We start from the raw sequence: 11896 nt of genomic DNA on the forward strand, positions 1-11896 counted from the left end.
GAAATGAAAGTTGATCATTGCATGCTAGGGATTTGATTTACTTTTTGTTCAAAGGCTTCTCTTAGGTAAGACACTTTAGAGGACCCCATATTTGTGCACAAGGAACATTCAAACACAGAGCGTGCCATCCATAGTTAGGAAAACACCAAAATCTCTTCAGCTTTGCATCTGAAATTTCAGGAAATACCAGAGTTCCCAGACGAACAAAAAAGACTAACAGTGAAGCCAGATTCCATCTGCTGGTGGCAGCTGACAGGGGCCCAATTTCTGACATCTGCCACCTGACAGAAGTGACTTAATGGTCATATGATAAAATTAAAACCCAGATTCAATCACTGCTGCCACCAGTTTGGACACGATCAGCCATGTTCAGTCAGAAACAGAAATAGACTTGGCCAATAACCAGATTTAGTGGGCAAAAGCCAAAGAGCTCAGTCCCACACGTGAGACTGGCCAGAGATGCTGAGGACTGAGAGGGGCCCAGACCCAGGCAGGGTGTTAGACCTTGATCCCAGTGGAACCTCTGGGAATAGTTGGACTCCTTTAGGAAGAAAAGGAAAAGTTTAGTTGCTAAGTGTGCTAGTGAGTCAGACTTCAGAAGGGCTGCATCACCAAATACAAACATGACAAGTAGCAAAAGAAACAAAACCAGGATTGTGAAGCTTACATTCATCTCTTCATGGTGGATAAACAGCAGCTTTCTCTTGTTATTATCATATCCCAAAAGGTCATGACATACCTTTTAACATTAGCATAGCAAAAAATCAGAGATAAAGTGTTTTTAGGGAATCCAGGTTTATGGGAAATATTTAACATTTTATTACTTGGGGGACCAGAACCAGTTGCAGTGATCCAGTTATTTTTGGTTTGAGTGCAGATGGTTTTCTTTTTTTTAGTTGTGTTATGTGAAGTGCTGGATCATATTATAAGCAGGGCAAAGTGTCAGTTTGTGTTCTACTCTCTACTATTGAGTCATCCTTAAATCAAAATCCACCTTCTCTCAGTAGTACTTACATACCCACTGAGCTAAAAGGAGGGACAGCTTTTTTCTTTTTTTCATGGAGAAATGAGTTTAAAAGTTTATGGTTTATGTAACCTGAAACTAGTATATTAAGTGTTCTGATCTGAAGAGCCAGAAAACCCCAGGCTGCTGACACTCACCCTGGGCTGGATATCAGAACATGGCATTCAGGCCATTCATGAGCTGATGCCTACTCCAGCAGCTTTCAGAGAAGCTTTTGCCCAAGTTGATTTGGTATCCAAGAGGATAAAAGTTTCAAGGAGCTTTGTAAAATTGCCACCATGATCACATCTCTTCTAAATGCTGAGACATATTTAGAAAATATAACTGTTATTTTAAATGTAAATATATCCCTTCCAAAGCATTACATATTTGAATGTCATGATATTTGTCATTTTGGGCCCTGCATATATCTGTTTCAAGGTAAGAACTTTCAGGATCTTAGCAGGGTCATTTCTAAGTGCTTTCTGGTAGCGTATGGTGGTTTATCACAGTAGTTTGTTGTCTTACGTCATATACTCCCTCTACTGCTATGTTACCCACCTCCAAATTCAATTACTGTCTTACCCTCACCGTCCGCAATTATCCCTTTACACAGGATGTTCCATAAGTTAAGTATAAGCCGTGTAAAGCAGTCACTGTGGCTCGTGAAAGATCCTGTGTGGACAGTCATGTTTATCTGCAGTGTTGATGTGCTGGTCTCTAAATTTGATTTCAGTCCAAAAGAATATCCGCTAAGGATGCCTTAGCCCACCCCTACCTAGATGAAGGGCGACTGCGATATCACACGTGTATGTGTAAATGTTGCTTTTCCACCTCTACTGGAAGAGTTTATACCAGTGACTTTGAGCCCATCACCAATCCCAAGTTTGATGACACTTTTGAGAAGAACCTCAGTTCTGTCCGACAGGTTAAAGGTGAGTTTGCTTTTTTGGCCCTCCGCCAGGTGGGGTGACTGGTAACATTTTCTGTTATGTGGCTGTGTGGAAAGCTGAGCTCTGGATGGAGATCAAAGCTCCTTTATATGTTTGTTTTACAAACTTGCATACAGCTGTTTGTCCGGAGCACATATGCCAAGAAAGCTGTGTGTGTTATAAAAACACTGATTTTATATCCAGGGGAAGGTCCGGCAGAGGAATGAACATTTTGTTCTTGTTTTCAAAGCTGACTTACTTAGTGTGACTCAGTATATTTAATATGTATTCACTCAGTGTGATTTCATGGAATGATACATATTGGACTTTTTTATATAACATGCAAAGTTTTTAAAAGGATAAACATCCACTGAGGGAATCATTCCTTGGATGATGACAAGAAGGGGATTTCTGATAGTCTGCTCATAAAATTTCCTGACACGACCTCCTACTGGGGGGGCGGGTAAAGACATCCAGAATTCTGAGTGGTTCTAAGTGTTGCTCCAGGACATTTTAGAAGAGAGTCGTCCCCAAAGTGACCAGCCTGAAACTATGTACCTAAATACCAACTGAGGTTTTTTAAGTGATTTTCAAAAAGGCAATAATTACCAGCAATTTAGAAGAGTTCATTTATAATGCCAACCCAGTGGAGTCACTCTCAAATTTATAGACCATTTTACACCTTCCACTCATGGGGTTTCCGTCCCCCGTAATGGCACTTTGGGGGGTTTTGCCTACGTTTAGCAGCACCTGTCATTTTGGTTTCAGAAAAGTTCCACTGGATTCTGCCTGATAGATGACATGTGTGTTTAACTAAACCACTAGGAAATGCCGTTCAGATGCTGACTAGAGTTAACCTGAGAATCCACTGCTCCCAGGCCTGCAAAGTGGCGTGGGTTGTATGATATTTGTTTTCTCCACAGAAATTATTCATCAGTTCATTTTGGAACAGCAGAAAGGAAACAGAGTGCCTCTCTGCATCAACCCTCAGTCTGCTGCTTTTAAGAGCTTTATTAGGTAACTATATGGATGTAATTCTGACTTTCTTGTTAGAATTAAAAGGATGCCATTGTGAGTTTCTCATTCAGCATATTTCTGGTTTTATTTAGATTAGATAACATAGATAATAGGTCCAACAGAAAGTTTCTGTTGTGAGTTCTGGCTTAGTCAAAAGCATGTTAAAAATGTAAGCATTTGTTCTTACACTAGCTCCAGTTCACTGTGGCTGCCTTGGCAGTTCCCCAGATGCCCATTACTCTGCCTGGTCAAGTACGTGGGGACCTTCCTCTGCCAGCAGCGCGGCAGCCACTGTCCTGGAGTTGCACATGGTCCTCTCAGTTCCCACTGCCATCCCCACCACCTTAATAATAACCGCAAGCAAGAAAATTCTGTTTTATAGGCGGACTGCTGGTGTATCCTGTTTAAAGAGAAACCAACAGTCTTACTGGTTATAGAGCTATAAACCTCCTTCAGAACCTAGAAAGCGTCATTCTCTTGATCTCTCTTTGTCCTTACCTTCTCCATCTCTTTTTCCCTAACTCCTTGTATCAATCAAGGTCCAGTCAGGAGAAAGAAACCACACCCAGTAATATGAACAGGGAAAATTTAATAACAAGCATTAACTAGGAAAAGATGGTTAACTACGAAAAGGCATGCAAGAGGATTCTGAAGAGTCCGAAGTAGCAAATGCGGAAAGGAAGTACTCCCTCTGGACTGAGGGAGAGTGAACAAGGGAGAAGTTGAGAACTTAGAGGAAGCCCCTCTACCCAAGGCTAATAAGATTTGGACCTCTTTGGAGAGGAGCCACAGGAACACAGCATGATGGTGAAGAAACTTTACAAAAGGGGTGAGCAGAGCTGATCCATCAAAGAGCCTGCTAGGTGGAGAGAAACTTGCCAGAAAGTTTGGGTAGACCAAAGCTGGGCCTTCCAAGGGAAAAAAAAAAAAGAGGCCTTGCAATGCCCTTTCAGCGCCCTCTGTTGACAAAGATTATCATTGGGCCTGTGGCGAAGGAAAAAGGTGAACAGGGTCTGGCTCAGGTATCGCAGAGCAGCACGAAGGGAGGCTTTGATCTGAGAGGCCACACGCTTCCTGCCTGCCTGCCTTTCCTTTTTCCCTCTCCTCCTTGCTTGTCTTTCCCTTCCCTTCACTTTCCTTTTAATTGGCCTTGATATAGTGTTGAAGCTGATTGAATTTATTGAACCAAGGTCAAGAATTTTTGTTTATAATTTTTAAAATCAGGTGACTTTCATTCCTTCCATGTATTTTTCTGTAGAAAGAAGGAATTAAGTTGCCTTTTTACTTCCCTGTGGTTTAAAATTACTTTGTTTTAATATTTTTCCCTAAGAGTCAATTAGGTGCTTTAATACCTTACAGGTGCAAGTTATTCATTATCCTGGGCCCCCAGGAAGCAAAGTGACACACATCCCCCTCAAGTCTATAATCTTGGCAACATTAGAGAGACATGTGAAATAACTGATAAAACAGATCTGTGGATAACAAGTGCTAAATGATTATCAATTAAAACTTGATAAAAGAATGCTTATGAGGCTCATTCAAAATAGGTCCCCACTTAAAATCACCTTATTTTGAGAAGCTACTTTTAAATGGATAATTCTGTATCCTTTAAGGTTATCTTCCCGACTGATTTATAGGCATTATTATTTCTAATAGCTACCATTTATATTATGAAGTAGGCACTGTGAAAAACATACATTATCTCATTTATTCATCACAATATCCTATGAGGTGGATAGCATCCCTTTCCAGGAGAGGAAAGATGAAGGAATTTGCTCGGTGTCATACAACTAGTAAATGATGTGTTGCTTTCAAGCCCACTCATTAGCTACTGTACCATATCACCTCACTATAGATACAGATCCTTACATGAACAATTTGGAACAAATGCACCTTTAGAGAAGTGAAAAGAAACAAATAAAAATCCAGGAATGGACTTTACAATTTTTTTTTAAAGGAAGGGGGAAAACAGGCACCAGTGAATTGCCCTGTTGCCTTTTGTGGTGCTACAACCGGTTCACCGTGTCTCTCTTCTCTTCCAGTTCCACTGTTGCTCAGCCGTCTGAGATGCCCCCATCTCCTCTGGTGTGGGAGTGACGGTGGAAGATGATGTACTACTGAAGATGTAATGTAGCTTTCCACTGGAGTCTGGGATTTGCAATTCTGGAGGTTAATCATGCTTGTACTGTAATTTTACTAATGAAGTTTTAAATTAACAACCACTACTTGTATGATATGAATAATATTTAGAAATGTTACTAGACTTTTAATCTTGTAAAGTGGTTGTGCTTTTAGAAGAAAAATATTTTACCCAGAGTTGCACATGTTTTATGAATTTAGTGCAGCTGTTATGGCTCACCTCAGAACAAAAGAGAATTGAACCAAATTTGGGAGTTTGGGGTTTTGTGTTTTTTGTTTTGTTTTGTTTTTCTTTTTTAAAATGAAGTGGGATTGTTCACACACACACACACACACACACACACACAAAGGACAGTCATACATTTTGATATTTGAGCCATTCCTGAAAATTTGGGGTTCTCTAAAACGAAAGAATCTGGAAACCTTGCCTGCGACCAATCATGGAGCCACGTGAGCTGATCGTGGCTGCACCTCGGGAGGGGGGAGGGGGGAGGGGCATGCCACCTAATGATCAAGCCCTATAATTAGCTTCTCATTAGAGCCGTGACGGTGATGTGTGCTGTCTAAAATCCAATGTTGTTGGTAGAGAGAATGAATTTGTGACTAGGAGAGACTAAACTTCTGTTTTCCTTACCCAGTATAAATATATATATATATATTTAATCTATTTTTATTAGAAGTTTTTCTGCTCTTTCTTACATAAAAGAACCCCCAAGCATGCATCTTTCATGTGTGTAAATAATTCATTTCTGGGCTAATTTCAAAAGAATCCCAACATTGCTGTATAGAGAGAGAACTAGCTTGCACATTTTAGGTCTGTGAAATTTTGTGAGACTTTTCCTGCACTGGACAGTAAAAAAAAATAAATAAAAGACAAAAACAAATTTAAAAAAAATTTAAGCCACAAAAAAAAAGGCACATAGGGAATTATGTCAAATGTGTTTGTGTCCTTAGGCAAAGCTGTGGGAGTCTTGAAATGTCACAGTAGTAAATAACTTATTACTTTTTGACAAATTCTTTTTTCTGTTGGAACACTGAATTCTTCTGTGCATATGTATATATGAATACAAATTGAAGGCCTCTACCTCCTGGAGTTATACAACTTGGCTTGTTTACCTCCACATGCTGATGATGACTATTTTTTTTTTTTTTAAGTTCAATGTGGAGACTTGAAACTTGAATGTCCCTTCCAACTTTTATATTAAAAATAAAAAGACAAGAAAATTGAAGATCGTTTTTCACCTGTACAAGGAATACTAATGGATCGTCTTAAAATTGGTCTAGGAAAAACCTTGGTGTGTGTTATGGACAATTAACTGTTAAAGTTATTGTAAGTTATCTGTATTTAGCAGAGTATTTTCATCTTGAGTGATCTGAGCTGAATTTGAAGACTATTAATAAGTTATGTTTGGAAGTTTTAACTTCAATGAAGTAATTATTTGCTGTGAAAGAAACAAACATTGAATTACTAAACAAAGATGGTGCAATATCTTTGTTTTTTTTTTATGAGGCTCCTGAGAATCAACCCAACTGAAGCATTTCAATTCACTTGAATGAGAAACGTGTTTAGTATCAAAAGAGCCCAAGAAGACACTGGTGTGAAAGGTACAATCTCAGAGGTTGGTCAATTACCGTGGCACACTTACTGGTCACTTTGTACAATGTAGATTTGAAGTACAGTGGTGAAAACATTAAATGTGACATTTGAAAAAGAGGTGTCATCTGTTTTATTTCAACTCCTTTCCTTTATTTTCTCTTCAGTACAGCTTGTATCCTGAATTTGCAAAGTTTTGAGACATTACCTATTTATATTTCCATTTCAATCTTTGAGGTAATTAGTTGTGGGGTTTTTTTTAATCTTCTCAGACTTTAGATTGCCAAAAACATATTGGAAACTTAGTTAACTGATGTGAAAGATATTGTGGTTTAAATATATGCAATTTGATTTAGTCTTTCCAGACTTTAGAGTCTAATCCAGTGGTTTTCAAACTTTTTTTAAGCAAAGAATCCTATTTTCATGTGAAATCAATATAATGGAGTCCATTATATTAAACAAAAGTGAGCTGCTCTGGATGCAGCAGACTGCTAAGGGGGCTTGACCCCTGCCTCCTCTTCCTTTCTGCCTCCTGCCCCTGGCATCCCAAAGGTACCTCCAGCTGAAGAAGCCCCAGCTGGGTGGTGTGACTAAGACCTGATACCAAACTGCCTAACTTCAGAATACTTTCCCTGAGACTAGATAAAACAGCATTACTCTTGGGGTTGTAGGTGGTGTGTGTACTTCTCCCTATCTTTTCCTGATTTAGCAAAATGAATGGATTTTTTTTTTCCTGACATGGGAGGAGTTGACTGTTATAACTCATATAAATCAATACGAATACAAGTATTAGTTTATTTTATCCAACAAACTTTTGAAAACCTACTAAGTGCAATAATCACTTATATGGAAGCCTTGTTAATATCAATAATGCTTAAGTAAGAAAACGTTTTCATCACGAGAGCATTAAGAAATAACTGCACGTATAACACTTTGAAACTAAACTTCTTCACAGATAAGTATTAGAGAAAACTTCCTGACCTGTTCCCACTAGAACCTGCTCACCTAACCAGGGGATTATTTCTTAATTTAAAATTATTGATAATCGCAAAAATGTGGAGTTTTGTACAGCCAGTAATCAGTATGAACAGGTAAGTCAGGGCTGTAAGCAGCTACAATTTGTTTGCCATTTAAGTGTAAGAATCCAGAAGATGGAGATAATCTCTTGAGGTGGCGCATAAGATTTGGAGTTTTTATTTCATTTTTTCTCTATGGTTAAGTCATTTTAAATATTACTCTTATATTAAAATTAAAATACATTAAAGAAGACAATGCATCACTTGCATGGATTTTTAAATTAAGACAGCTTTGGGGGGTGCTGTTTTCTACTGTGTTCTAGTAATGTCTAGGCAGCATGGTAGTAAATAGACACGTTTAGAGTCTTCCCTGCAGTGACTCTCCACCCCTCCTTCCTTAAGTGGTCTTTCTTTGGCTTCTGAAACACACCTGTTTTTCTCTTTTAGGGGCTACAACTCTCCCTTACAGGCTCCTTCCTCTGCTTAAACCTCCCATGTTTGTGTTCTCTGGGCTAGGGATCAATCCTGGGTTTTCATCCAACTCTAAAGCCAAGGGTTCTTGACTTGGCTACTTGGTAGAATCACCTGGAGAACTTTCAGAAATTTCAAGGCCACACCCCAGAATCTCTGGAGGCAAGGTCAGGCATCAGTTTTGTGCTGTGGTTTTGTTTGTTTGTTAAGTCCTCCAGCTGATTCCAATGTGCAGCCAAGATCCACTGCTGGACACTCTCCTTGTGACCTCATCTACCCTCATGGCCTCGTTGACTGTAAGAGAATGACCCCAAATCTCTTACCTATATACCCAGATTTTTCTACTAGGTGTCTGTTAGAAATTTCTACTTGGGTATCTTACAGGCACCTCAGCCATGTCAAAAATGAAATTAATAATGGTTTTCCCCCGACAATTTTATTATTATTAAATCATTCTCACTTCCCCACTAGCTCTTTTTTTCCCCTTCCTAGATGAGCAAAATAGTTGAGGTTTAACTATTTCATGAGGAATTGTGGAAGGGAAAGGACTGGGGACAAGGGGAGTAGAGTTGTACACTGAGCCGGGCTCCTCGTATTAGGTTAGAACCAGTGCCAGGGTGGTGCTCCTGGCAGCACAGCACCAGGCTTTTCTTTTTTGGCAGGTGAGATGGAAGAGAATGACTCCAGCTATAGTGCTCTATCTGCTGCGTACGCCTCACCCCTCAACTCTGGGCTTCATCATCCACCCGCTTACATAAGCCCGAAATCAGGGTCCTCCTCACTCCCATCTCAGCTCCAGAATTCATGCACTTTTTACATTCCATTCTTTAATGTACTTTTATCTCAATGTTTTAAATGACACAGCATGAAGGAAAAAACAAAGTAAAAATTTTCCAGTGAATAAGTTAAATGCTATTCAATCTTGTTTTCCATTTTGGAAATCAGGGCTGAATGGAAGAGACTGATACTACTCACTGATTTAACATCCAGTTTTTCCTCTCTCAGGTTTAAAATATTTAAGAATCAAACACAAGTGATAACATTTTCCCCTGTTCTTGTGACTTTACCAATGAGTGAACAATGCCCAGATACTTGGAAAGAAGTAAATTACAACGTTTTCAGGTTGCTGTTGGTAGAATTTTTAACAAGCGGACCTTCTTGCTAAGAGGTCAGTGTTTATGCAAGGTAGCCGACTTCAGAGGTCTCTGAAACAGCGGTCGGTCTCCTGTCTCAGGGAAATACTCAAAAGATCTCTAAGTAGTAAAGAAAGCTGGGTTTATTTTTACTTATGTTTTGATAATAATACTAATTTTCACAGCTCATCATCCTTACAGCCAACTATTTTTATCCATTTCTTAATTACAGCAGTTATACCATGTTTTTTTTTAATGGACAGCTTTAGAGTTTTTGAGAACGCCTATCCTTGAGAAGAAAAATCTTGTAAACACAATACTGTGAGTTCCTTTTAAAAACTATATTGTGGGGCTTCCCTGGTGGCGCAGTGGTTAAGAATCTGCCTGCCAATGCAGGAGACGTGGGTTCGAGCTCTGGTCTGGGAAGATCCCACGTGCCACAGAGCAACTAAGCCCATGCACCACAACTACTGAGCCTGCGCTCTAGAGCCCGCGAGCCTCAACTACTGAGCCCATGTGCCACAACTACTGAAGCCCGGGCGCCTACAGCCCGTGCTCTGCAACAAGAGAAGCCCCCGCAGTGAGAAGCCCACGCACCGCACGAAGAGTAGCCCCTGCTCACCGCAACTGGAGAAAGCCCCTGTGCAGCAACAAAGGCCCAACACAGCCAAAATAAAAATAGACAACAAAAATACTAAATTGTGTATGTATTAGTAATAGATTCACATGGTACAACCTACAAAAGGATAGTGAAAAGGAAGTCGTTCTCCCTAGAGGTGCAAACCACTGTTTCCAGTTTCTGGGGATCATTCCAGAGATACTCTGCACAATCAAGCTTATATAATTTTATAGGAATGACAGCACACTAGGAACACTCCTGTGTCTTGCCCTCTTCTCTCCACTTGACCAATGTGGAAGGTTGTTCCATGTGAACACAGAGCTAAAGCTTTTAATTTCAGCCACTTCCTTATTACGAAGGCAAACGATGAACGACTTGAATCTATTACCTCTTATCTATGTTTTTATACTTCGGTGTGACATTTTTTTCCACGAAGAAAAGTAATTCAAGGTGGAGCCAACTAACCAGTCTTCCCCCAGGTAAGCCATTGCTCATATCTGTAGTAATACATATTTTCTAAATCATTTTTCAGTTCACTACAATTTTTTTTAAAGACAAGTTATTCAAACCACATTGTTAAAAAACTAACCATTTTTTCCATCCCACTAGACACACTGAAAAAATTCAAGAGGCATTTAGCTATACAAGCTTCCTAACTTTTCCCAGATTCAGATGTGGCCCTGTCTAGTCATTTGTGTACCCTTTTTCATTCTATACTGTTTACCAAAACTCATCGTTCAATTATTTTACCAACAACGGCCTTAAAAGTTAACGTCTTCATATACATCATCATACAGATTGCAAGTAAAGACCAATAGAATGACCAAATCATTAATGTCCATGCTTTTTCATCTATCAAGAAACAGGTTAAGCTGAGTTTTGCAACCAGTTGTGTACATGTATCTTTTTGAGTACAGCAAAAATATTTGAACTCTTACTTCCAGCAACAGGAATGATTAGATATTCTAAAAAACAAACTCTATATGGAAAACAGTATGAAGGTTCCTTAAAAAACTAAAAATAGTTACCATATGATCCAGCAATCCCACTCCTGGGCATATATCCAGAAAAGACGAAAGATCTAATTCAAAAAAATACATGCACCCCAACGTTCACAGCGGCACTATTTACAATAGCCAAGACATGGAAGCCACCTAAGTGTCCATCAACAGATGAATGGATAAAGATGTCGTATATGTATATAACAGAATATTACTCAGCCATAAAAAAGAATGAAATTCCATTTGCAGCAACATGGATAGACCTGCAGATTATCATACAGTGAAGTAAGTCAGAGAGACAAATTCATGATATCACTTATATGTGGAATCTAAAAAAAGTACAAATGAACTTATTTACAAAACAACAGGTTCACAAACAGAAAACAAATGGTAAGGGAAATGGTGGGGGAGGGATAAATTGGGAGTATGGGATTAACAGGTGCACACTACCATATATAAAATAGATAAACAAGTGTTTACTGTGTAGCACAGGGAACTATATTCAATATCTTCTAATAAATTAATGGAAGGAAAAATTTAAAGAATATATATATACACATACATATATACACACATACATATATGTGTGTGTGTGTGTATGTTTGTCTGTTACTGCCTCAGCTCCTGGTGGGAAAAAAAGTCCTCCACAAGAATTTTAAAACCACAAGTATGCCCTAACATGTCATTAGACTTCAGACTTATGCTACCATCAAGGCTTAAGAAACCCAAACCAAGGTATTAACTTAAAGTGGCCCTCAGTTGGTAGTGCCCTGGGGTGTCTGGCAAAAGCAAACACAGATGCTCTTTTGAGGGGAATGCATCCTTAACTGGGGCCCCAGAGGATTCTGGTAGATAAAGCCCACCCAAATATGAACTCACAGTCCAAATTACAAAGCACAGGGAGATAAGCCACTATACTAAGAGACAATTACAAAGTAATTACCAAGTACTTCAGATATTGGAAGTATTGG

At 39.2% G+C, this 11896-nt stretch overlaps 1 protein-coding gene across 2 annotated transcripts in view; it reads left to right on the forward strand.

Moving 5' to 3' along the window:
• The window catches only part of NLK (nemo like kinase), a 146965-nt gene extending 140162 nt beyond the window's left edge, over window positions 1–6803 (forward strand). The window contains exons 9-12 of one of the 2 annotated variants that reach the window (XR_003437960.1): window positions 1740–1938; window positions 2859–2952; window positions 4995–5121; window positions 6247–6803. Coding sequence is in view for 1 of the 2 variants with exons in the window: in XM_027130384.1 (XP_026986185.1) it covers window positions 1740–1938; window positions 2859–2952; window positions 4995–5049 (348 nt within the window). In the remaining variant the exon portion in view is untranslated. Of the gene's footprint in view, window positions 1–1739; window positions 1939–2858; window positions 2953–4994 lie in introns of both variants that reach the window. The other variant, XM_027130384.1, reaches the window with a different exon arrangement.
• Window positions 6804–11896: the final 5093 nt, after the last annotated feature.

This window comes from Aethalodelphis obliquidens, unplaced genomic scaffold, assembly GCF_003676395.1.
Source record: "Aethalodelphis obliquidens isolate GAN/ISIS:26980383/991018 unplaced genomic scaffold, ASM367639v1 scaffold38, whole genome shotgun sequence".
Taxonomy (NCBI): Eukaryota; Metazoa; Chordata; class Mammalia; order Artiodactyla; family Delphinidae; genus Aethalodelphis; species Aethalodelphis obliquidens.